General features: G+C 42.5%; 1 protein-coding gene across 2 annotated transcripts; it reads right to left on the reverse strand.

The window, feature by feature from the left end:
- Window positions 1-1,092: 1,092 nt before the first annotated feature.
- On the reverse strand, window positions 1,093-27,361 carry Nsdhl (NAD(P) dependent 3-beta-hydroxysteroid dehydrogenase NSDHL). 2 transcript variants are annotated; one of them, XM_029473487.2, is made up of 10 exons: window positions 27,237-27,361; window positions 24,095-24,215; window positions 20,792-20,916; window positions 19,839-19,955; window positions 16,427-16,585; window positions 9,900-10,046; window positions 6,167-6,295; window positions 3,954-4,096; window positions 2,808-2,910; window positions 1,093-1,960 (listed from the first exon to the last, which is right to left on the reverse strand). In XM_029473487.2, exons 4-10 carry the CDS (start codon window positions 19,911-19,913, stop codon window positions 1,628-1,630), a joined length of 1,089 nt encoding a protein of 362 aa, XP_029329347.1. In that variant the 5' UTR covers window positions 19,914-19,955; window positions 20,792-20,916; window positions 24,095-24,215; window positions 27,237-27,361; the 3' UTR covers window positions 1,093-1,627. The 2 variants fall into 2 exon arrangements, with proteins under 2 accessions (XP_029329347.1, XP_021009527.1); XM_021153868.3 differs by lacking the exon at window positions 20,792-20,916.
- Between the last annotated feature and the right edge of the window lie 98 nt (window positions 27,362-27,459).

Raw genomic sequence — 27,459 nt, forward strand, 5'->3', positions numbered from 1 at the left:
GAAAAGGGACCGAAATGGGAGATCACCCCACTAGACATACAGAAAGTTAGCTGCCTTCCTCTGGCTGATTCTCTAGGGAGAAAGTACTGCATGGCAGATGCAGAGGCCAAGCTCCATGTTCTAGGCAGCTACTGTAGGTCATCAGTCATCAGAAATTCAACAGGTTGGGTAACCCCTAGGACTTGGGCCTGTGATGACAGCAAGTTGTGTCTTGTAGTGGCTGAGGTGAGGCTACTTTAGTGGTTGGAACTATCTGCAGGACTGGCAGACACAGTGCCAGGTCTATTCCCCAGTCACAGTTTAGGGTACGCCCAAGGCTGAAATTTCCTGGTGCTTGCATTTCCTCCAAAAGGGCATAGTGGGTGAGTGGGGCTGAGTTAGGAATGCTGGGAAAGAGTGAGCAGCTAAGAATGTAGGTCTGTCTCTTCCTAATTAACTCACATCTTTTAGGTCTGAGGGGACATTGCTTCCACACCTAATTCCTACACCCGATTCATTCACAGGGCCATCTCCTTCCCATGGTATTCTGTCCTTTTCCATTTTTCAAAAATTTTTTGTATTTTATGTACATTGGTATTTTTGCCTGCAAGTGTGTTTGTATGAGGGTGCCGGATCCCTTGGAACAGGAGTTACAGACAGTCTTGAGTTACCATGTGGGTGCTGGGAACTGAACATGGGGCCTCTGGAAGAACAGCCAGCAACACAAACTGTATGGCTTTTTATTTCTTTATTGTTATTGTCCTCTAATCATCTTACTGTTGAACAGTGATGAAGAAGAACTTAGAATTTTTCAAGAATACATTTCAATTAGTTCAGAGAACAGAAATGGCTGGATTGTTAGTGGCCTGTACTCTTTGGAAAGTGGCCTAATAATGTTCTGTGAAGTGAGCTGCAAAGCTGTCTGTAACCCATTCTGCACCATCTCATGGAGGAGTTTCTACTCAAACATCATGTCGATGAAGGAGGCCACTCTTTCTGACTTATTGCCAAGCAGCCATCATCTCCTGTTTATTAGGAGCTGACCAGCTAACACAGCACACACTGTACCATTGCATTGCACCACCACTGAGCAATAAAGACCACACCAGAGTCTGTGGATAAATTGAAATGCTTTATGGAAAAACAATGGAGGCAGACACTGCAACCATCTTTGAAAGAGACCTAGACAGTATGTGAGGGGGCAAGGAACCAGCAGTGAATTTACCCTTAAGGACTGGGGATTGGGGATTACATTCATCAATGCTTCGAGCTATTGTACTATGATCATATAAAATGTATGTCTGAAGGCTTACTGTATGTTTACAATTTCTGGTTTTGCTTCAATTTTTAAGACCCCAGATAAAGACTTCACTTTAGTGTTGTCTTTCTGATAATGAACCCAGGAGACAGAAGTAGGGGGTTGGGGGAAAGAAAAAGACCCAAGCAGTGGATTATGACTCTGTCTGAGAAGTTCAATGCTATCCTGGGAGAAATGTCTCCTGATGTCACCTCCAATGTCATGGAGGGTGTCAGGTATGCTACCATCTAACCAGCAAGGGACACACAGGTCAAGAGAAACTCACTTTAGGATATGTGTTCTTTAGAACAACAGAGAGGAGAAAGTTACTGGGGAGGGCACTGGGGAACTTCACTTGTCCTTCCGCAGGTGGTGGAAACTCTGCACAGTCCTTTCCACAGCGTCATCCATGGTGACCAGTGGCCGGTACCCAAAGAGCTTTTTGGCTTTTTCACAACTGTAATAGTGGAATGTTCCAGCCAATGCCACTCGAATTGGTGTAAAGGTTGGCTGGATTTGGATGAGAGGGCTGACTACCATCACCAGTAGAGATAGCAGGAAAGCAAGGTAATAGGCCATCCAGTAAGGGATGTGGTACTTAGGGGCCTCATAATTGAGGCCTGTCAGAATGCGGGACAGGAACGTCCAGAAAGGGATTGGTTCATCGTTGGTGATATGAAATGCCTGGTAAAAGAACATGTAAAAGAACATGAGTCCTGCACAGCTGCTAGAGTGAACAGGCCACACATGGGTCCCTAAGCTCAACTTGCTGGCTCCACTTCCAACTTCTGTGGAAAGCAAAGGCACATTGTCCAGCCTGCCCCATCTCTTTTGCAGGGGCACTAAATGGTGAGGTTGTGTTATCAGGCGTCACATGCCTAGCTGTGGCAATGTGCCTGTCTTAGACTCTCAGAATGGGCAGTGTTTAAGGGCAAAGAGGGGAGGTGATACAAACTCTACAAAAGGCCAGGACTTTAAGTGAAGTTTAGCTTGCACTTAGAAGATTACATTTGGTTTTAATCTTTGCATGTAAGATCTATATTAGATCTTTTAAACCAAAAGCTATATATAACCACCCCATTTCCAACCACTCCCAAAGTGGGAAAATGGAAAATGTTCAAGGGGAGAAAAGAGTACTGAGTACTCAGGAGGGGTTACAGAGCTAGCATTGCGATGTAGGAGGCAACATGAAGGAGCAGAGTACATTCTCTCAACTCTGCTGACTTCTGAATACCAAACGCCAGGGAGTTCATATGTATTACTTGCTAGAGGAATATCAGGCCTGAGCAATATGAGCCATGTGTGGGTGGGGAGGGAGGATGAAGATCTGGACTGTAAGAAGGAGAAAAATGAGGAGCAGGCATCTGCCCAATGTCCATGTGGGCAGGCCTGGAGTGAACATGAGAGCTCTAGAGAAAAAAGCCTTGAGGTTTGGGTCTGTCCTGGCTGTCAACTCCAAAGTAATGTGATGTTGCTATGGTAGAGAACTTCCCAGCGGATCCCAAAGTGCTGAGAGAAGCAAGTAGCTTACCTTTCCACCTAGAGCTGAATCTTGGGAGAGGTGCTCAGCAGCTAAGATGTGTCCATGGACCACATTCTCCACGAAGGTGAAGTCCACCAGGTTTTCCCCGTTTCTGTGGGGACACAGGAAGTATTTAAATTGTGCGGAGTATCTGCATGCTGGCCCCACAAAGTTCCAGCACTGAGACGTTCAATAAACTAATCCACTTCTACCTCAACAGTGCCTGCCTCTGGTGCAGTTAAGTGATTGTAGCAGGTAAGGAAACGTGATCATGGAGAACTACTAGGGCTCTCGGGAGCAGTGAAATATTGAATACGAGAGCATGGTGCCCTGCACCATCTTCTTAGGCTCAGGTTTGAGGTATATATCTCAAACACTTGCCCAGGATACACCCCGCCAATGGACTTCCAGTTTTCTAGCATCGCCTCCGTAATCCCTCACAGTTTTAAGTCAGGGAATCAGTGAATGGTATCTTTCCAAAGCTTACACCACTCTGGAAATTGTAGTGTGACTGTATGTTGAAATAGTTATGGTAGACTAGAGCAGAAGTCTTAGCTCAATGCTGATGTCTTTATCAGAGGTATGAGGTAGGAGTGACACAGTGGTATGCAAGGAGCAGCAACGACAAGCTCGGCAGCCTGTGGGCTCCTCACAGCAGCCAGGAGCTAGTCCTGCCAACAGCTGCATTAGACTTCTGGTTTCCAGAACTGAGAATCAATTTTTGTTGTTTTAAGAACTGGGAAAAAAGTACTTCCAAGGAATCAACGTGGAGGTCAACAGAGAAGCTCACATGTATGGTCTAAATGTTTCTGTTTCCTCAATATTCTTGTTAGAATCTAATCCTCAATGTACTTAGGTTCTGAGGTGGAAACTTTACAGGGTAATTAGCACATGAGAGTGCTGCCCTCAGGAATAGGGAGGGGCCTCATAAAGATACACAGCAGGTAGGAGGACTGGATAGCCCTTAGCAGACATTGCTAAGTTCTCTTAGCACATACCAATTTTGCTGACAGCTGATCTTGGACTTCTCAGTCTCCAGAACTGTGAGCTGTGAGTTACTCCTGTTTGTCCGAATAGACTCAGACAGTCTCAAATTATTTTCTATATGTGTGATCACAGTCAGAAGGGTAGAGAGAGCCATGGGAGCTGCCTTACCCAATCATGAACTTCATTTTGCCCTTTCTAGCTGCATCAACTAGGATTGGGACCAACTGGGGGTCCCTTGGGCCGAAAATGCCATGAGGACGAATGGCTGCGGTTAAAAAATTCTTCTTAGGGTCGTTGGCATCCAGTACTGCCTGAAAGAGAGCAGGAGAGAAAGGAGCCACTATAAGACTTTTCCTGAGCTAAGATAGAACCTTACTATGTGTGGAATACTTCCCATTAGGAGGTAGACTGATGACATATTTGGTGTGTGTGCAGGACAACTGGACAGTTGTCTGCCTTGGGACAGCACACTATAACTCTATCCCACTTGTCCCTGAAAAACCAACAAGGCAGGAGAATCTGGCTAACATCTGTTAGGATTGAAATCAGAAAGTTCAGGTTGGGTGTAATAGCTATTTACACATGCAGCCAGAAGGTGTATCCTGGCTTCTTCAATTGCTGGAAAGGGTATGAGAGTTCTAGTTAGTGAAGTAGTCTTGAGCCTCCAGCAAGGCTGCTACCACCAGAAGAGCTCCTAAATTCAGTGTCATGTGTGAAGCTTCAAGCATACTCATGCACCATGTATTAAAGGGTTCAGTCAACAGCAGATACATAGAGTTGGGGAGCTGGCTCAGTCAGCAAAACTTTTACTTTGCAAGCACAAGGATATGACTTTGACCCCCTACCACTCATGTCAAAATATGTGGAGGTGCATGGTTATAATCCCATGGCTATGGAGACAGACACAGGAGGATATATGAGGCTTGATGGATAACCTTTTAGTCTAATTGGTGAGTTCTAGGTCAGTGTGCATGCTTATAATCCCATGGCTATGAAGACAGATACATGAAGATAACCGAGGCTTACTAAACAACCACTTTAGTCTAACTGGTGAGTTCCAGGTCAATGAATGACCTTGTCTCAAAGGAGGTGGACAATATTCCAGAAGATGATACACATGTCCATATACCTCCATTATCATGTAGACATACACATACACACACAAAGACGCATATTGGTGGTCTCATATGCTAGAGGTACCATAGCTGTCTGAGTTTTTCAGGTATACTCTATGTTCCCACAATGATAAGTCACCCATTGATGCATTTCTCTGAACGTCTTCATCCTTATGGTGCATGACTGTACGAAGAAACAGGTTTTGCCTCACAAGTAATTTCCGAAATGATTTGTTATTATTGTTAGTAAAAACAAGGTGGCAAAATATGTATGCAGGTGCTGAAGGGAATGAGCCAGCCTTCAAATGGCCTTTGTCATGGCTATCTTTAGTGCTAAAGAGAATGGAATTTGAAGAGTTTCTGGACTAATCCCCCAAATAACCTATTATTAAGAGGGTTTAAAGTGTTGATCTGGAAAACAAGATTAAGTTACTGTTGGAGTCAACTCCCGTTTTTCGGACTTGCGGCTGAATACCCAAAAGTCCGTGCCAGTGACACATTCATGACTTGAGGCCAGGCTTCCATCTAGAGGTCATAAGCTTACTCAGCTGCACAGGGCCTCTGAGGTAACTAATTATCAGGAGGCTCATTGTAGGCTTTGGTCTTCCTTAAACCTAGTTCCACAGTGCAGGAGGACACAGCACGGACATAGGACTTTAGCATGTCAAAGGCCACATCTGGTTTAGGAAGTTGCTCTTAATCAGCTGAGAACAGGCTCTGCTGTGATTTCTATGTGACTGTGTCCAGTTCTGAGCTCAATGTGAGGACAGGCAGAACAGGAAGACCCATGCCAGTTGAGTGTAGAGCTTCAGTTTAGCAGTACCAGCTTGGGGAGTGAACCAGTGTGTGGTGTGCTGCAAAGGCCTAAGAGATGGAAGCCCACAGCTGCCCAGTCTACAGTCCAGAATCTCCAGTGTCCTTGCAATCTCAGTGCTCAACCCAATCACATGGCAATGATGAGGCCCCTGATGAAGACTCTGGATCCCTCTGCGAACCAGGATATTTTCCTGTCATTTGGAGATGATAAGAAAGAGTAGCTACTGTATGAGATCATTTCGGAGTGTAAAAGAAGTAGTTCGCAGAAAATACTGAGAACAGTATCTGGCCACATTACGGTATTCTGTCCTCTTGAAATCTAACTTCACACATGAATTTACATCTCGTGTTGGGTCTCAAAATAGAACATTCCCATGTTCATAGATAATTTTTCTTATGAATGGAGCCATTTGAGGTCTCTGCACATTTAACTGCCTTTAAAGAACATACTCTCTCCTGCAAGATCTTGGTCTCTGTGTAATAGTCAATGGGCTTCATGGCATAAGGGAGGTCTTCGGATCCATTTTTTATGTCAACACCCTCAAAGACAACACTGGCACTGCTGGTTAAAATGAGTTTCTGGAAGAAAAAAGTTCAAAGGAAAATATAAGTCAGGAATTATTGCTATTCAAAGTGAACGAGCAAGTCCTATCTAAGGCATTTCCAAGTCACTTGCTGAACTATCTTTTATTTCTACGTCTTCTAAGATAACCCGAGATCACTACCTTTGTATCCATAGGAACTCTGGACACATTATGGTATTCCAATCTAAAAGAGTAGATCTTATTTTTTTCCATCCTATCACATCTGAGGGAGGCATCAAAACTAACACTATTCGTGGTAGATCACTATAGGAGAGCGTCTCCATGGAGGGAAGGATGGACGACCAACCTGTAGGGAAATATCTGCTTGCAAAATTCTCCTGGATGCTCTGATACCAATCTTGCCATGTGAACACATACCTATGCACACACACATAACTCTAGTCATGCTTTCCATGCTTTGCTAATAGAGCCAAACATCTAGCAAGTGTAAGGCCCTAGGTTCAGTCCACAGCAGCACTATGAAAAAAAAAAAAGACAGAAGGAAGACAGGAAAGCAGCTAGCTATATATATTCTTTGCTTCTTTTATTATACATCATTCTACAAGTCCTAGCCATAGTGGAAGGAGAAGACAAATCTAATTTATAATGTTTAAAAAACAAGAAACCAAATTAATCTCACCAGTGCATTGGTTCTCAACTTTCCTAATTTTGTAACCTTTTAATACAGTTCCTAATGTTGTAGTGACCCCCAACCATAAAGTTATTTCATTGCTTCTTCATAACTGCAATTTTGCTACTGCTATAAATCGTAATATAAGTATCTGACACGTAAGATATCTGATATGTGACCTTAAAGGGGTCATGCTCTTGAAGAGAAACTGAGTTGGCTTCCCTATACCCATATTATATGGCTCACAACCTCTTGTAACTCCAGTTCTAATAGGATTTGAGCCTTTGGCCTCTGAAAGCTCCTGCATGTAAGTGTGTACACACACACACACACACACACACACACCCCAAACAAAAACAACCCCAAAACTAAAACTACCATATGTATGTATATATGTATTATGAAAATTAGCCATAGTCCTAAGTATCAGCAGAAATTGAAATGTAGTATAAGTTGGTAATTGACACATGATGGGGTACACATGAATAAATTCAACAAAAGATATATAAGACGTTTGTGAAATATGGTACAATATCACTGAGTGGCATTACCAACTGGGAGATATTTATAGAAAGGAAGACTTGCTAGGTGGTGGTGGCTCAGGCCTTTAATCCCAGCCCTTGGGAGGCAGAGGTAGGAAGATTTCTGAATTTGAGGCCATCTTGGCCTATATAGTGAATTCCCAGACAGACAGGACTACACAGGGAATCCTGTTCCAAAAAACCAAAAAAGGAAAAAGAGAAGAAAAAAAAGAACAAAAGGAAAAGAAAGTAAGACTAAATGATAGAAAGAAATCAGCTCTTTTAAAAATTTTCCAGAACATAAATGCAATTGCAGTAATAATCTCACAGCTTCATCAAGGAACTTGACAAGCTGAATATATATATATATATATATATATATATATATATATATATATATATATATATATATGATGGGAAAATTTGAACAAAAGTCTCAGAGCAGCTAAGGGATCTTTGAAGAAGTTGCTCAAGGAGTGTGCCCTATCAAATACTGATATGTATGCTACAGCCATGAGAACAGAGGTCAGTACAATAAACAGAAAACCTAGGAACAGACTCTGGCAGGACAGGATGCCCAAAGTATGCTGCAGGAGGCATATGTTTGCACAAATGTTGGATTAAGCCATCAACATGCTTAACTGGCTAACTGTAAAAAGCAATCTTGCATATAATCATAGATACCTGGTTAATTAGCCTTAAGTATGGGAAGTAACATGGTCAAACTTTGAGATAAAATGCATTCAAGACTTGGTTTTGGGTGTTAGAGAAAAAAAAAAAAAAGGTTACTTATATCACTTTCAAGCTGTCTACCCCCTCAGAGGATGACCAAGAGCTACATATAGCAAGATATATAAAGCTCAAAAGTCTAGTATTGGTGGAAAAAAGTTACAGAAAGACATGTTCAGTGCGACACCACTGTTATAAAGTTCTCCAACATGCAAGCCAATGCCTTATACCAGAGGTGCATGGAATGCATAGCTCCTGGCTACTTAAGAAGAGAAAAAGTAGGTGACAACTACAGCAGGGTGAAGTGTCTTGTCGAGTGTAAAGCACAGCTGAGTATGACAGTTGGTTTGAAATCACCTAGGAGATGCATCTCTGGGTATGTCTGGGTGGCACTTCTACAGAGGTTTCAATTATGGAGGAAAAGCCACCATGCAGGGGATCAGAGGCTGTGGGGTCCTGAATAGGAAGAAAGGAGGAAGCTAACTGAATACTGGCATCCATCTCTCTCTACTTCCTGCTTATGCATTAATATGATTGGCAAATGGAAACTTTAACCAATGGGAATCCAGAAGAGCTCCCCTGTCATCTATTCCTGCTGGGCTGGTTGGTTACTGGGAATTGGCCAAAAGTCACCAGGAAAATGATTAGGAGAAGTACTCTTTTTCTCAGATCAGAGCATCTGGCATGTAGCATGCACTGTAAGCAAGTGAGATGCTGGACCTAGAGGCTGAGGCTTCATTAGGGCCACTCTAGGAAGCAGATTTCTAACAGTGTTATAAGCTGATACAAGGCTAAAATCTGTATGTCCTTTGGCCAAAGACATGATAGGTTTCTATCAGACATAAGCAACAGTGCTGTCTTTTTGTTTCTTTTAAAATATAAGCAAGGTTGTTAATGTGATGACTCTTTTTAAAAAGTTCTGTACAAAATTATCTTATGGTTCAGGAATCCCACCTCTGAGCACTGAACCAAAAGAGTCAAAAGCAAGGACTGAGGCATTTGTAGCCCCCATTCATAGCAGATCAAAGGTGAAAGCACCACAAATGTCTATTGATGGATGAATGAATAAATTATGGTCCAAGGCTAAGGGGAGTATTAGCCTTGAAAAATGAATAATGAAAAGGAAATTGTGACATGTGTCAAGGTGGACAGATCTTACAGACACTGTATTGTGACAAGTAAAAAGATAAAAACATGGTTTGAATGACTCATATGAGCTCCCTAAAGTAATCAGAGAGATGGCTAGAATATGGTGGTTGCCACGAGTTAGGGATGGGCAGAAGAATGGAGCCCTGCTGCTTATGCATGACTAGGGATGGACAGTGGTAATGGTTGGACAATGAAGTGAATATAGTTAGTATCACTGAATGAACATCTGAAAAGGTTACAGGGTCAAACCTTGACAACATTAAGTGCATGCTGTTTCAACAGAGAAAAGAAGTAATGTTCAAATTTCATAGTTTGCTAAGCAAAGACAAATAGGCCTTAGTCTACCTGAGCATTCTGATGATGGCCTATCTGGATTGGAAGAGTATAACTGCAAGTGGTCCTCTGTGATATCAACTGGTCCCCAGGGCTTAAGTTTTAGTATCTTTTCAACACATGAAAAGCAACCCTGGATAGGCCCAGCAAGACAGTAACAAGATTCCTCCCCCTCCCCTCCCTCTGAGAAAGCAAGCACACTCTCCTGCTACTCCTCACCACAGCATTCCCCTTACCTGAACTCCAGCCTCTTTGCAGGTTTCAATGATAGTCTTGGTGCCAATGAAATTCACTCTATAAAAGAGCTCCTTGTTGTTACTGTATGGCGGAGGTGACGCACAGTGGAAAACTGTGCTTACACCTTTGAGAGCTGGGTACAGGTCCTGGAAAAGCACACAAAGACAAAAGAATCACTCCGGTTTAGGGCAGGTCAACAGCCTTCTCACATTCTGTCATCTGAGGCTGAAGGTCTTTTGGCTTTTTATAATTATATAAGCAGCACAAAAACTTTACTTTTTGTAAAAGACTCAAACTATACAAAAGCATGTGGTATAAAAACAAGTTTTCTTTTAATTGTCCCCTTCTTATTACCTTGCCCTGAATAAAATGGGAGTACCAGAAGCCAGACAATACAGTGACAGGAAGGAGATTTATAAAGCAAGCAGGTTTCACTTACTTCTAGAAGGAACCTCCTAAGACAAACAGGTGGCTGCAGATCTGGGGCAGTAAATATACTAAATGGACCAGGGATCAGTAAGACTCTCTAGGCCTACAAGAGACTAAAAAGACTCAAGAACAAACACGCAGGGACTCCTACTGGCCAAAGAAGAGACAGTTTGGTCATCAGTAAGAAAGAGAGTTATTAGTGAAAGGAGAAAATAGAGAGGAATAAACTGATTTACTCTTGCGGAAAAATAATTTCATTTCTTTCTTTCTTTTCTTTTCTTTTCCTTTTTCTTTCTTTCTTTCTTTCTTTTTTTTTTTTTTTTTTTTTTGAGACAGGGTCTCACTGTGTGTCCTCAGATGATCTGGGACTTGTTATGTAGAACACTTTTGCCCTCCAACTCTACCACCTATATTTTAAAGGACACCTTCTTTTTTTTTTTTTTTTTTTTTTTTTTTTGGTTTTTTGAGACAGGGTTTCTCTGTATAGCCCTGGCTGTCCTGGAACTCACTTTGTAGACCAGGCTGGCCTCGAACTCAGAAATCCGCCTGCCTCTGCCTCCCGAGTGCTGGGATTAAAGGCGTGCGCCACCACGCCCGGCTAAAGGACACCTTCTTGTTTGAGGTATGTTAGCTGGTCAATAAGCTCCTGAAAGTCACCCATCTCTACCCCCCTAATGCTTGGTTTGCAGGCCTGCATGACTATATATAGCTTTTTATTATTTGTGGGTTCTGGGGATTTGAACTCAGTGAACTATTTCCTCAGCCCCTTGGAACTCCTTTTTTTTTTTTTTTTTTTTTTGGTTTTTTGAGACAGGGTTTCTCTGTGTAGCCCTGGCTGTCCTGGAACTCACTTTGTAGACCAGGCTGGCCTCGAACTCAGAAATCCGCCTGCCTCTGCCTCCCGAGTGCTGGGATTAAAGGCGTGCGCCACCACGCCCGGCTGCCCCCTTGGAACTCTTAAGTAACAGTTACTCCATATCTAAACTTCCCGAGTCATTCTGACAATATTTATTTGGGGGTTTATGATCCACATATGGACCATGCCTATGTGATTCTTCTGTTCTTTCCATTTAATCTGGAGCAGTCCCCTGAGTTTTGCCTTCTGCCACACTAATATTTCACAGGATCAGAGAGGTTATTTTATGGATTTCTCAATTTGCACTTGTCTGTTCCTTCATGATTATATTCAGGCTTAATGGTTTTGGCAAGCATTCCACATCAGTGCTAGTGTATCCTTATCAGGGCACTCACTGCTGGCAATGCCAAGTTGGGTCATTCAATGAAGGTGATAGCTGCCTGCCAGATTCTTACCAAATCTGTGGGGTGATACTTACAACATCCACCGATGTTTCTGTCCTGGAGCATTTCTCAGCAAATGGTGACATTCTCATTTGGTTGTTCCCTAAATATTTACTGAGTTGACATTCCTCTGCCAAGTAGACCTCTGTCCACCCGAATTTTCTTTTTATGAACTATGGATGCATAGATTCCCTTAGTAATGTGTTAGATAAAAAAGAATCTATGCACCCATAGTTACTATACTCCCAGATTCCCTTTATGGCTATGTTTAACTTGTGTAAGAGGCTAACAGAATTCAGGTAAACACATTTACTGACTCACTCTAAAGGAATTACAAAGGTTCCAGGTGAAGAGATGCACAGGGAAAGGCATTGAGGACGTAGTATAGAGCTCCCATGCCCACCCTCCGTGCACAAGCTTCCAATCTCATGACACAAGCACGGCTGAAGCCTAGATATAAGCACAGTTAATAAGAAAGCCCAGCAAGGCCTGTCTGGCCAGATTCTTTTTGGCTGCTCTGTGTAGCATTCCTTCCTTCTGGGCACAGTGATGGGTTCCTCTGACACTGCACTGGGTGGGGAGAAGCACATATGACTCATCTTTGAAAGATGATGGTTAGTCGTTTCTTATCTGCCCTCGAGAAGCACCAGTGAACGGAAATGTGGATGAGGACAAATACTCTCTCTCTCTCTCTCTCTCTCTCTCTCTCTCTCTCTCTCTCTCTCTCTCTCTCTCGTGTGTGCGTGCATGTGCACATTCAATGTTCACACACATATACACATATAGGGGTTTGTAGTCACAATGCATCAGGATTTTGGGGGGGGGGGAGGATGACCAGAACCACATCAAGTCTTTGCTTCATACTTATTTGGGAGTTGGAAGCAAAAGGATTACTGTGAGTCTGGGGCTAGAATCCTTGACATAATGAATTCCAAGCTAGCCTACACTAAAAAGCAAAAGCCTTTCTCAAAAAAAAAAAATGTGTGTGTGTGTGTGTGTGTAATAAACCTATCAGACTCTAGATTTTGTAGTCCCTGGACATAATCAATATGAAATTATTGAGCTACTTAATGATTTTGTACTCAGTCTCTGAATTTCAATATGTATTTTAAAGTGCCTCTCACTGCTGACTTGTCTTAATTGAAGTGTTTGGTAGCCACAGGTGGCCCTTAGTGCCTTACTGGACAATGGACCTATTATTTTACAGGAAGTAGTAGATGGCACAGGGACATATGCTGATTACCTGGAGCCCTGGGACATGCTAGCTGATAATGAACAAGCTAAACAGCACTAAGTCTACACATATACTAAGACATCGTGGGAACTAAGAGACTGACATATTTATCAAATACACATGAGATTGGAAGCTTGTGCACGGAGGGTGGGCATGGGAGCTCTATATACTATTTCCTCAAATCAAATCAAGTCAAATCTTTATTTGTGTTTAACTCTCTATTTGGGGAAACAATTATACATTAAGGAACTATTTACTGTGCCTCTGAGATAATATTGTGTAATATTTTTATTAAAATAATTTTTATGTTTTAGAGACAAATCCTGAAATGTTTATAGACTGATATGTTTAAGATTGTCTTGAAAATAATTGGGGGGGCGGGGGAGGGCAGGAAACAGACATGCTGAGAAGGTGGCAGTTGGGAATTTCCAGGACTCATGTTAAAAACAAACCAAAAACCAAACAAACAGAAAACAAGCTTTGTGCTGGGCAGTGGTGGTGCACGCCTTTAATCCCAGCACTTGGGAGGCAGAGGTAGACGGATTTCTGAGTTCGAGGCCAGCCTGGTCTACATAGTGAGTTCTAGGGCAGCCAGGGATATATAGTGAAACCCTGTCTCGAAAAAACAAAAAACCCCAACCAAAAAAAAAAAAAAAAAAAAAAAAAACCAAAAACCCAAGCTATGCACAAAGGTATGCCTGTAATCCCAGGGCTGGTGGAGCAGACATGTGGATCCCTGGAGATTCCTGGCTAGCCTAGCTGAACTCTAGGTTTAGTGATCCTGCCTCAAAATGAGATGGAAAGTGACTAAAGACACCTGATGTCAACTTCTGGCCTACACAAGAATGTCTATCTGGCCACACCTTCATGCACACAGAAAATAACGTGAGGGTAAAGATGGCACGGCCATGAGAAGTTATATAAAGGTGAGAATCTATGTAATAGTATAAAGAAAAAGAAGGAACACAGGACATAGGCTAAGATAACAAAAGTCCAAAATTGAGGCCTGGATATTAAAAAAAAAAAAAAATCCTAAAGCCATGAGTGGAAAAGCCAGATGGCTTACAAAGAACAACAATCCGAATTACAAAAGCTACAAAAGCCACCAGAAGTTGGGGGGCGGGGGGGAACAACTCTTTAAAAAGTGGGCGATGGAGTTGGAGAGATGCCCAGTGTTTAAGAGCCCTGGCTGCTCTTGGAGGACCTGGAATTGATCCTGAGCAGCCACATACTTACTCACATCTGCCTGTAATTCAAGTTCTAGAAGATCAGACACCTTCTTCTGGCCTCTGTGGGTGCAGTGTATATGTGTCACAGAGACACATATGCAGGCAGAACACACAAAATCAAAATAAATAAAATCTCAAAAAATACCATAGATCTGGAATTACTTTGCTCCCCTACCCCCTTTCAGTTGATAAGCATCTTTTTCCATCTGGCTGTTTGAAAAGTAGAACCAGGAGCTAAAGAGAGTGCAATGAGAGGGCTTCTTCAGCGGATAGCGGTAGGTGCCTATAGTTCCAGCACTGGGAGGCTGGAGGCAAAAGGATCATTTTGAAGTGTTCCCTTGCCATGGTCTTTAACAGCATCAATCCACCTTTCTTTGCTTACTTTAGAATTCAGGATCTACGCATAGAGTTTTGCCTTAGTCCTCGACCTTGTAGCACATTTGTCTGGCAAACTCCTGACCTGGTTAATGCTTCTTGCTTGTACGTTGAGAGGCTGATTGTGACTAGAGAACATGCTGTGTTGGGAAAGTTCCTTTGGAATTAGATGGAGGCATGTGTAGGCTTGTGACTGAGGCTAGATGGCACCAGGGGAGAGTGAGGGCTATGATAACAGCAAGGAACACTGAGAATGTACTCATTACCCAGAGAAGCAGAAGGAAAAAGACAGATGGTTTTATCAGTGTTGGGGCTCTAACATGAAGGAGCTTCTGGTGAATCACCTGGTCCATATCCTATCTCCCTCCTAGTGACTGCATCTAGAACTGGCTGGGGGTGGGGGGATATTAACAATTGGCTGGTTCAGACAAAAGAATACTCTCCTTGAAACTCTTGCTGAAGAGAACCTGAAGAACAAAACAGGTTTCTATAAGAGCCAGGGGTCCTAATCCTATCAGTTCTAACCAAGTTTTCTGTCTGTCCTGCTAACTTAATACTTCCCACCCGCCAATCACAAAAACTCATTCTTTGAATTTGATCTCAGTCATTCTCTCCTTCCTGCCCTGTGCATTGCCCCTCTCCTTCCCACTGTGGATTGTTTTTCTGAAGAACCCTAGCTGACAAGTGACAAGAAGAGACTGGGTTTGGAGGATGAAAGTTATACAGGAAAACAGGGCTATGGAGCCAAAGCTGATGAGGATACAGTACAGAGGGTGACAGTAAAATGCCCAGAGTTGGTCCCACTGGAGTACAATTTTACCAGAAATGTTGATGGGGCCATCTTCAGCAAGGAGCTGAAACCATTGTGGAAAAAAGTAAGTCACTTGGGAAGGGAAAGGGGTGGCTGTGGATGGTCACCATAAACACACCCAAGAGCTTTGCTGAGCGACTTGGCAATATCTACAATGATTCAAAATATAAATACTCCATACAACCCGGATGGAACTTGAAAGCATTGTGTTAAAGGACATTTTCAGAACAACTGAAAGTGGGAGAAGTGGTGCTGAGGGTTGCGGGGAGAGTGGGGACTGAAGAGGCGCAGGATCTCCTTTGGAAGTGAAGAGCTGCTGAAAATTATTTCAGAGCACATTTCAAAAATGTGAAGTTCAGGGCTGGAGAGGTGGCTGAGCACTGCTGGAACATGCACTGCTCTTCCAGAGGATCGGAGTTAAATCCTAGTACCCATATCTGATGGTTTACAACTACCTCTAACTCTGGCTCTGATTGGGGAAGCTGGGGATATCTAACATCTCTGGCTTCTGCAGACACCTGCACTCACATATCAACACAGACATATATACATAACTAAAATAATAAAACATATTTTTAAATAGGAATGTTATAGCATGTTAACTGTATCTCAATTAAAAGGAATAAATACCATATGGCCTACCATCTGCATACTCTAGGGCAGCAGTTGGCATGTTGCAACCTATAGTATGTTTGATGAAATGTTTTGGTAAAGTTTGCTTGGCACACAGCCTTGTCTGCTCACTGGACTATGTATGGCCCATGGCTACTCTCATGTTCCTATGACACAACAAATTCCCTGTGACACAGACAACTGTTGCTCATTCTGATTAATGACAACATGGTATGTGAAATTATTTCCTATAACTTTTACATTTTTCTTTTCTTTTCTTTTCTTTTCTTTTTTTTTTTTTGAGACAGGGTTTCTCTATGTAGCCCTGGCTTTCCTGGAACTCACTTTGTAGACCAGGCTGGCCTTGAACTCAGAAATCCACCTGCCTCTGCCTCCCGAGTGCTGTGCCACCACACCCGGCTACTTTTACAGTTTTCAAAATAGAATTTTTTTAAGCTACAATTACCCTGGTCTCTGAGTACTTGATTTTCCATTGAGGTCCCGCAAGAGACCAGTGAGACTGAGTGGGTTCCTTACCTGTTGGCTGCACAGGTCGCCTATAAAGAACTGCACCCGGGGGTTATCAAAGCCTTGGCGGATATCAAATACATTGACAGCATAGCCTCGCTCCAGCAACTGCTCCACCATGTGCTGCCCCAGGAACCCAGAGCCTCCAATCACTGTGCACTTCTTAGCCTGCAGAAAGAGAAGAATGGCAAGAGGACAAGAGGTATGAGGATTAAAGTGGTGAAGGTCAAGTTTACCTGTCACAAGCCACTACAATGACAGACACATGCATTGACATAATTAAGCTATATGGCACATTCAGGGCTTGTCAAAGCCAGGTACCTTCTGCAGATTTACCTGTCTTAATCTGGGTGTTCATCCTGAAATAGCTCTGTAGACACCGTCAGCCTCATCACTGTCCACCAATCACCTCTCTGGCAGCCCGTTCCTTCCATCTCTTTCTACCTCAGCTACAGCGTGAGCACTTAGAGCCACACTGGTTTTTCTTGGTTTATTAGAAGTCTGGCCAGTCCTCAGAGCTCCTGCTGATGTTCTCTAGTGCTTAGAGCTTCAGGGGTTCTATATGGCTCATAGTCTAATAATTATTTTTAAATAAAACAACTTAGGGGCCGACGAAATGACTTACTGGTTAAGAGTGCTTGCTGTGCAAATGTATGACATGAGTCCAAATCCCGACATCAATGTAAAAAGCCAGGCATGGCTGCACATGCTTATAACCCAGATTTAAGGAGCAAAGCCAGGTGAATCCTGAGAGCTTGCTGACTAGCCATATTAGGCAAAACAGCAATCTTCTAGTTTATAGAATATAGTAGAGGCTTAAATAGGAACATCCTCTGTCATCTTGGGCATGTGAGTACTCTGGTCCCAGTTGGTGATGCTATTTGGATAGGTTTATGAGCTATGGCTTTGCTGGAAGTATGTCACTGGGGGCTTTGGAGTTTCAAAGTTTCCTGTTGTTCCCAGTGCTCTCTCTCTCTCTCTCTCTCTCTTGGTTTCATGTTTATAGTTCAAGATGTGAGCTCTCAGCTTGTTACTCTAGTCACTATGCTTGCTTACTGCCAAGCATCTATGCAGTGAGGATGGAATCTTATCCCTCTGGAATCGTAAGCCCAAATAAACCCTTTTCTCTATGAAGTGCCAATGTCATGGTATTTTATCACAGCAATGGAAAGATAATAAGGTGAGAGACTCTGTCTTAAAGAAATAAAGCAGAGTACAATAATGACATCCAATGTCTTTCTCTAGCCTCTTTGTATAAACATATGGGTGTGCACACCTGTACAATCACTTGCAGGAACTACACTAATACAGGCATGTGCATACATACACACACACACACACAAACCAAACCAATCAATCAATCAGACAAATAAATAACCTTTTAATTTTGCTATTGTGTCCTTCAGGGAAATTACATTTCCTGGCTTTATAATATGTATGTATGTATGTATGTATGTATGTATGTATGTATGAAATCAGGGTCTGTCTTTCTCTATATCCCTAGCTGTCCTGGAATTCTTTATGTAGACCAAGCTGGCCGTGAACCTACAGACATATTGTACTGATACTGCTTGGAACAACTGAGACAATTGCTGGTCAGTAGAGTTTTATAGTGATGGGAATCAAACTAGACTCTGCCCAGAGATGTTGAACATGTAAAGGCTTATTAATGTACTTAATCATATGTCTAAGACTAAGCGGCTAGAAGAGACCAGGTGAAATAATCACTAACTTTTGGTGGCCATACCAGATAAAAGCAGAGTGAGTACTGATAAAAATAAAATTTCAGGTAGTAAGACTCCAGGATGGACCAAATGGATAAAATGAACATCTTAGAGATGATAGTGCTAAGAAAAAGGAGAGGAATGAGCTTGGAGTAGGGTGTATAGCGCAGTGATAGAGCACATCTATTAAGCTACATGTTTGATTCCCAGCACCACAAAAGAATTAAATTCGATTGTAATATAATCTTAACAGCATGGCTGGGGCTTCTGGGTTTTCTTTTCTTTCTAGTTTTTCTTTTTCTTCAGCAGAGATGATTTTCTTTTTAGAGTAGATAAAACTATTCTTCCTTAGTAGCTTAAATTTAGGCATTTATTTCTTAGAAAGTCACTCCCTGGAAAACAGAGCGTATTCCAAAGTATTTAAAGAAGGTTCAGACCTGATGATACTAGCAGTTTGTTATGATTTTTTAAGGTTGCTCTTAACAATAAAATCTTGGTTTATACAAAAAGGGTAGAGAGCTAGTACAGGGCTTCAACCAAAGGTGCCCAAATGAAAACTTATTTGAACTCTACACCAAAACTAGAGTGATTTGGAGGCCTGGTATTATCTTGGAGAATATCTAAATTACTAATGTTTGATAGACACAATTTGGAAATGTGATGTTTATCAAGAGTGAATTACATGACAGTAAACTTGAAGACCCATGGTGAAGAACCTTCAGAACACTTGACAATGATGGGGCAACAATTCCTTCAAGTATCTTCTGAGACTCATGATACTACATCTTAAGGGCTACTGCCACCATCTGGGAAGGCTTCTACCATCTCACTAAGAAGTCTAAGCTAAAATATTAGAGGCCATATGAAGACAAGCCAGCCAGTACTGGTGGTGCGGGCCGGTAGGATTTGCTGAAGGAAGCAGAGGCAGGAGGATCTGGAGTTCAAGGCCAGCCTGGGCTACACATTAAAAAAAAAAGAAGACAAGTCAATGTGTCTAGCTGACAGCCAACATTCACTCCCATCAATGCGTTAGTCCACCAGTAAACATGCATGCTAGAGGTGCCTGCATGGTTGCAGCTACATGAACAAGTCCAGGGAAGACCAGTGTAAAATCTCCCAACTGGAACCAGAGTCAGTATCCTCAGAAGGGAGGAGAGGGGGATCCCCTAGGACTGGAGTTACAGGTGGTTGTAAGTCACCATGTGGGGACTACACACAGGTTCTCTGAAGAACAGCTGGTGCTGTTAACCATTGAGTCATGTTTCTGCTCTAATTATTGCTCTTTTAAACTCTTGCTTTCTGACTTTTGTTGGATACATAGCAATAAGTAACTGGCATATTTTAAATCAAGGTATACATACACAAAATCATAACCAACCAGCAGTGACTGAACAAATGGTTTAAGTACATTTTAAAATGTACAGATAAAGCCTGATAGGTCTGTGCCCAGTCTTCTTGCAGCTTGTTAGGTCGTCATGCTCGGTTGATAGTCCTGGGAGGGCTATTGTTTTTGAAGTGAAATAGAGGAGCAGTGCATCTGGGGAGATGGGAGGGGGTAAGGAAGGACTCGGAGGAGTGGATGGAGGGGAAACTGTAGTTAAGATGTAATATATGAGAAAAGAATAAATAAATTTAAAACCACGGAGGTAAATATCAATAGTTTGACTTTCCCCTACTTTTTAAATGTTAGTACCTACTTTGGAAATGTCGTTTGTCAAATGTGTTCCTGTGACCTGGCCTCTCTTTGATTCACCGTGAACAGCTTGTTCCATTATGGCTCAAAGTATGGTTTCGTTTGCAATCAACTCTTCTTCCTGAAGACACAATTAGAGAAAGACATTAATAGTATGCGAAGCAAAGCACCGTTAGTCATTATGGCTATTCATAAATAGCTAAGGCATAGCTATTACACATTACCAGCCAAACTGCCCTGTGCTAGAGAGTGTATGACAAGTCTTTAACTCATAAATAGCTAAGGCATAGCTATTACACATTACCAGCCAAACTGCCCTGTGCTACAGAGTGTATGACAAGTCTTTAACTCATAATGCACTTGGATTAGAGGCAGGATAGGAATAACCTCCTTTACAATAGTCATAGCAAAAGCCTTTGGGTAGTGGTTGGAAAATGATGGGGACCAAGAACTTTACAGTGGGAGACAAAGTAATCAAGAGCAATGATGCTACTAAACAGAAAAATGCAGTCCTGGTGAAGGCCTCATCATGCATTCCCCTTTTCCTTTACCCACAATACACAGTTGCAAACGCAAATTAAAAATTATGATATTATTTTGTATGTATAGGTATTTCTGATGTAGTATTTGTAAATGGAAAACTATACCAGAAATAAAAGAGCCTACCCATGAAAGAAGATGCAAGGAATGTCACTGGGGAAAGAAGTGACAGGCACCCAGTACTGACTAGGTCTTGTGATGGCTTCAATCCAATTTCCACAGCCTGACACTTTCAAACAATGGGTGCCATCATATGTCTCTATGGGACTTAATTTGATAAGTGTATTGATTTTTTGGTGGTCATATCAATGGCCCAAACATCCTTGAAACAGATATTACAACCCTCAATGTTTGATAGGTCACCTATAGGGAGATTTTCTGAATTCATAATAGAAAATATCAGTTATAACTATTTACCTTGTTAAACTGCAAGATTCCTAGGAGACTTTGAGACATGTCTGTGAGAGCATTTCCAGAGAAGTTTAAGCAAGATACAAAGACTTACACTGAACATGGGTAGTGCTATTCCATGGGCTGGGAACCTGGACTCAATAAAAAACGAGAAAGCAATGGAGAGGTGGATCAGTGGTTAAGGGCAGTTGCTACTCTTGCAGAGGAACTGTTTTTGGTTCCCAGCACCCACCTGGTGACTTACAACTGTCCTTAACTTCAGTGCCTAGGGATCTGACACACTCTTCTTATCTCTGTGAGGACTAGGCAGGCTATACACACATGGTATACATATATACAATGTAGACAAAACACTTATACACATAAAAGGAAACTTAGAAATCTTATATTTTAAATAAAAAACAAGAAAGCAAGCTAAGCATCAGCATTCATCTCCCTCTGCTTCCTGACTGCAGATGCAGTGTGACCTGCCACCTCGCATTCCTACTGTCATGACTGCTTTGCCATGACAGACTGGACTCTCTCACACACAACACTAAACTTCTGCCTTCCATAGGTTGCTTTTCTTCAGTTATTTTCTCACTGTAATAAGAAAAATATCCAATACATCAGTTCAGTATATTTTAGAACTTGCCTTTTTCTGAGTCTCTGTCCATACAATCTAATGAATATGGATAGTTAACCTGCAGTTCCATGCCTACTCCATTCCTGTCTTTATTGCTCATTGCCCTGAACACTTGCAACTGACATCACTCACCTCAAACCTAGGTGGCAGTGACTGGACTCATATATGGCTTTGCATCTAGCAGGACAGAAGATGCTGGAGAACAAGGATCAGGGCACCTTGTGCCAGTCTTGCAAACAGTCTGATCTGGCTTGCTTGCTTGCTGCTGAATTATAGGCATGCAAGACAGGGCCTAGCATAGAGCAGGCACTCATGGGCCTGCTGGTCTCAGGGCTGCATCAAGTATTTATACATGCAGAGTCTATACTGCTCTTCCTCATGTATCTAGTGACGCCTATCTAGAAGCTTCCCTAAGCGGATGACTCTTTTCTTAAGCTGGTGTGTTATAAATCACAAATGTCTACTGTTCACTTTGCAGTTTTTCAGATCCTCAAGGGAGCATTAGCAAATGAGAAGGCAGATGCATCAGTGGAGGCAAGGGGATTCTCCTGACTACCTTGCAACCCTGTCAATGCCATTATTAACCTCTCTAGCAGGGGGTCTGTGTTGTGTATCTGGGGCTGTGATGGTCTCCACCTGCCTGCTTGTGGGATCCCATCGTAGCGTCAGGGAGGGAATGCTTCCTACAGGTTTGGAGCCCTGCTGTTTTAAGTCATGATGTGTATGTTCAGGCATGACATAGACCTAAGAGATGAATGCAAGCTTACTAGTAAGTCCATCCCTGGAGGGTACTCTGCTCACCTACACTGCCAAAGCACACACCCCTTTACTTTTCAAAGCTGTAAACTAATAAATAAACCCAGAGCCTGTGCCAAGGTTCAAATCTCAGTTCTACCTCTGACTGGGAAGCTCTCTTGAGAGTCATTAAAGGGAACTGAACCTGTTTCTTCATTTATAAAGCAGATAGCCTTGCAAGATTACAGTGAGAATTAAAGACAAAGCCCTTAGAGCAGAGTGCCAAATACCCATTAAACACCCTGTTAAAACCAGTTTTTACCATACCTCCCAATGGTCCACTTCTGAAATCCAGCTTACCTGAGGACACACTGTGTACACTTGATACAGGCTGCTTAACATGCCCAGTGCCCTGGCTTTGATCCCTTCCCACCTCATTCTCAGTAAAGCACAATTCATCCTAAGGTGTTCTACTTAGTTCTTTTCTTAAAGCTGTTTATTTACTTATTTATTTTTACATCTGACCACAGTTACCCCTCTCTTCTCTCTGCTAAGTAAGTCTCACCCTCCCCCCACTTCCCCTTGTCCTCTTTCCCTATCCACTCCTCCTCCATTTCTCTTCAGAAAAGAGTAGGCCTCCCATAGATATCATCCAGCCTTGGTATATCAAGTTGTGGTATGAACAGGCACATCTCCTATTGAGAGTGGACAAGGTAGCCCAGTTAGGGAAAGGGTCCCAGAGACGGGCAACAGAATCAGAGATAGCTCACAAGAACACCAAGCTACAAAACTATAACTAACATATTTCACCCAGTTCTTAAGTAAAATGCAGAAAATATAATCATCCCAGTACTCAAAGTTTCATGTAAGATGTAGGAAGAAATATGGGCCCAAACTGGGCTAGCTTAAGGGAGGTTGTGTAAGGATTACAAAAACAAAAGGAAAGAAACTCACTTGTCCTCCATGCTGTCTGTGGTCAGGTTACAAAGACCGAGTGGGTGAATGAATTCTGTGCAGTCTAGAAACATAGAGTGCAGTTGCCAAGCCCCACCCCCACTACTAGTCAAAGCAAGAAGCACATAGTCTTTCCCACTTGCCAGAGGAGGAGGTGAGAAGTAAAAGTGACATGGCCACCCTAGTATAACTGCAGCGCTCAAATGATGATCACACAGGTCTTAGCACACCGACCTCTTCTCAAAACTAAACCCTATCCTATCTCAAATTATAGGCCTATCTGCTGTGTATGCAGCTCCTGGGATAACAGAATTAGTCCGACAGTGAGTCAAATGCCACTGGCATCCTCTTTCTCCTGCCAGATGTCTGAAATGCAGTGGACATTCTATACTTAGGTTCAAATGCATATCAGGAATGGCTCTGAATGAACAGAGAAGATACACTTAAACAGCAAGCAAGCACATGAAATTGACTAAATGTTACCAATTGCTAGAGAAATGCCAATCAAAATGTCAATAAGACCATCTCACATCCATTAGGAGAGCTACTATCAGGAGTCAGAAAACAGAAAATAAGTGTTAGTAAGGTCATGGAGAGACTGGAATACTCATGAGTTTCTTCGCTGTAGAAATCTGGCAGTTGCTAGCAGAGTTCAACAGAATTCCCATGTGACTCAGCAGTTTCATTGGAGAGTATAAAACTCCTAAATTGTGCGCAAGGACCTGGAGTTGACTTTCCTATATCTGTCTTCACAGAAGCATTGTTTACTGGAGCCAAAGGGTAAAAGTATCCTAAATGTCCAGTGATGCACGAGCTGATAGAACGTGGTCCATTGAAATCATACAGCAGGATATTATGCAGATATAAAGGGGAACAAAATTCTAAGACATGTAGCAAACTGAATATACTCTGAGGCTATCATGCTAAATGAAACGAGCCAGGCACAAAAGAATAAGCACTGGCTGATCCCATTACCACCGGGCACTTAGACTCACAGAAACTGAGAGTAGATGGTTTCTCGTAGTGGTTGTCACGGGTAGACGGAGGAAGGGCTGCTCATGCAGAGTTTCAGTTTTGCAGAAGGAAAATATCAGAGCAGAGTTGGTGTCAGTTGCTCTACAGTAGGAAGAGAGTACAAAAATGGTCAAAAGGTTGCATTTTCTGGTACATATATTTGATAACACACTTACAGAGAAAAACAGAATTGCTCTGAACTAGTGAAAAGTGGTCCTCAAAGAGCAAAGTCCTAGGGACTAGTGAGCTGTGATGACTGTCATACCAGATGCCTCAAGTCTGTTCCTTTTAGAATAGTGGGACTTTGAATCCACTAGAAGCTAAGATGTACCACCACATCATACACTGTGAAAAATACAAGAAGGTAGGGACTGTTTGTGACCACTGATTGCTGAAGACAACAGGAAAGGATAATGTGTTTCAAAGCCCACAACGATGAAAGTGCCCCTCATTTTCTGAGGAGGAGTGTGAGCTCTCTCTAAAGGAACAGAGTGTGAAGCTAGACTGTGGCTACCTTGAGTTCCTTATCTGAGGGTAGATTGTGCTGATCTATGTAAGAAATACAGCCTCCAAGGGCAAAATACACTTCCCAGACAAGTCAATTAGTGGAGTTGTCACCACCCACCTCAGGCTTAGCACACTGTATAAGACCTGGCCTGATGATCTAATGGAAAGAGAACAACTCCCATGAAGCTGACACCTACTTATCCAATGGATACATTACCCTGAGTAAATACTGCCAAAAAAAGGCAGGGGTCTTGTTAAAAAAACAAAGTAAGACCTCTCTGTGCAGAATTCAAAGACATGGCACAGGGTGAAAGTGTTTAGGAGGTAAGCCATTATTTTCCTGGGGCCATCCAACTGGACTCTGTCTTTTCACAGACCTGAGATGCCATATCTCTCTCACTTTTTCATATCTACTTACTTTTGAATTTGCTATGGGCCACTCAGGAGCCCCTTACCAAGCCCGAGCCTAGCTTCTACTGTTCCTTTCAGATTTAAGGTAAATCCAAATTGCCCCCTATCCTTCTATTTCCTCAGTACCTGTTGGCAATGCTTTCTTCCTGATTCAAGTGACTTCTATTGTTGTTTTAGAAGTTGGATCTGTAAAACACTCACATTTCTTGCCTACATCAGAGTTGCTATAGGGGCTCACTCACTTATTCACAAGTTGCCAAACAGCAGCCACTGTCAGGCAGAAGCCAACTAAAACACTTCAGATCTTCAAAGAAACCATCAGCTTGTATGGAAAACAGAAAGCTTCAAAGAATGATAGAGCTGTGGTCGGATCCTAAGGAGGCTAAGCCCATGAGAACTAATATCCGACGCTTAGTAACATGAAATTATCTGAAAACTTGAGTGCTAAGGCCCTAGAACAAGTGAGTTAAAGAGAGGATGTGAGAGTCTTAAAAGATAGATCACATCCAAGGGTGGGAAGAACATATCCTAGTAACTGTGATAAGTTGCAAGAACAAAAGAACAAAGCAAAATTATACTCAGACAGGTCAAAGAACTTGGCTAGGGTCACAAAATTAGCGCATAACCCAGGAAGAAATTTATTTGTTCTTTCTACCCTGCTGGGCTGCCACCCCAAAGGGGACTGATGAAACCAGAGATGTTCACTGTAAGAGTATAAGCATATGTTGGCAGAGGGGTAAATTATGAAAAACTAAGGGATACTTAAGGACTACCTGATAGACTAAGGTTCACTGAACACCTAACATGTAGTCTTTCCTTTTCCAGGTACTGGTGAACAAATATGATTCCTGTCCTCATGTGCCTCCCTTCTAGTGGAGACAACAAAGAAAAAAGGTTAACTTTACAGTGGCTTAGGAGGTGACAAGTGCTACTATAAAAATATGGAGCAATATGAGGGGCCCAGGTACAAAGTAAAGAGAGTGATTACAGTAACTTTACAGAAAAGGTGACAATATCTGAACACCAATACTAGGCTTGCTGGTGCATACCTTTAATCTAAGCACTCAGGAGGCAGTGGCAGATGGATCTCTGTGAAGTTTGAGGGCATCCTGGTTTACATAGTGAGTGCCAGGTCAGGCAGAATTACATAGTGAGACCCTATCTCAAAACAAACAAAAAAATTATATCTACCTGTGAAATTTTCTCAAAGAATTAATCAAAATACTATAACATTTAAAAAAGTTCATGGGACTGGGTAAGGTCAGTGCGGGAATGTATCAGCCAAAAAAATAGTGCCCTAGGTGAGAGTGAGCCAGAGGGGGAACAGTGTGGGTATGCTTGGAGAAGGAGGAATTTCATGACAGGCTTTGCAGACTATGGTGAGAACTACAGCTCATACCCCTGAGGAAGGGCTGAAGAGGAACAGAGAGAGCAGATGACATTTCAAGGACAGAACTGTGAGAACTCAGAGGCTGGATATGGGGGATTGTTGCTGCAGTGAACAAAGGAGCCAAACAAGACACAAAAGTTTTGAATCTGGTTCATGGCTTAAAAGAAAGAGGGCAAAGGGCCTATATTCCATTTATGAGGAGCTGTTAAGTCTCAGGCCTTTCTCAGTTTGAGAGACTGATGCTGTGCCCTTAATGTTCCTAAACTGATTTTCTTTGTTTTGAGGGACATAGAACATAGAATCTGTGTTCGATCCTGGGCCTTCATTACTCCTGGCACAACTCCAGGTAGCCCCAACCCGTTGTGCACTTTGCCCATTAATTCTCTTTATATTTCATACTTCCAAAACTCCTGTGGCTTTGCTTTCCAGGGAGTCTCATTCAGGAATGCTCCTTCCCATGTGACTTGAGTGTCTGTACGTCTAACAGGACACATTTTGATGAGTTTTGAAGATCTTAAAGTCCCCAGCCCATTCCCCTGAGAGCTAAAGTGACTCTTGTAGAGCTAATGTAAAGACAAAGCCCCAGCCCTGTGAACCACTGACACAATACTCAGCATGCCCACTCCAGTTTCGAGGTCTCAGCTTCTCCTGGCACAGTCACCCCTCCAAACCATTAGGTCATATCTTGCTGGCCCCTCAGATGTTCTGTGTCCCCCAAATCGGTTTTTAAATGGGTCACACCCATTCCCTCCGACTTCCTCCAGGTTCTGTCACCCACTCGCAGCAGCCTCTAAGGGCAAGCCCGCAACTCTTACCCGGTTTAGACACTCAAATGATCGACCTCAGCTTGCAGGCAACCGGCAAACAGTGAACTCTGGCTGAACACCCGCCACCCTTTTCTACTGATAGATATGAGCCCACAATCAGCAGAGCTTCCTTCATAATGTTGATTGGTCTAGCTTGGCTCTGGCGCAACCAATTGACGCTCACAGCACGATTTTGCCCAATGAGGCTAGTCTTTGGCTGCCGACGCACCGC

The sequence above is a fragment of the Mus caroli genome, unplaced genomic scaffold (genome assembly GCF_978045245.1).
Source record: "Mus caroli unplaced genomic scaffold, Mus_caroli_1 scaffold_5, whole genome shotgun sequence".
NCBI lineage: Eukaryota > Metazoa > Chordata > Mammalia > Rodentia > Muridae > Mus > Mus caroli.

Excerpts from the sequence above, each read along its gene's own strand:
- Nsdhl (XM_021153868.3), bottom strand. The coding sequence starts at position 19,913 with ATGGAACAAGCTGTTCACGGTGAATCAAAGAGAGGCCAGGTCACAGGA. Across the intron at positions 4,097-6,166 it reads CCAAGATCTTGCAGGAGAGA|GCAGTACTGGATGCCAACGA; the intron begins GTATGTTCTTTA and ends GCTCTCTTTCAG. Across the intron at positions 2,911-3,953 it reads AAAATGAAGTTCATGATTGG|AAACGGGGAAAACCTGGTGG; the intron begins GTAAGGCAGCTC and ends GTGTCCCCACAG.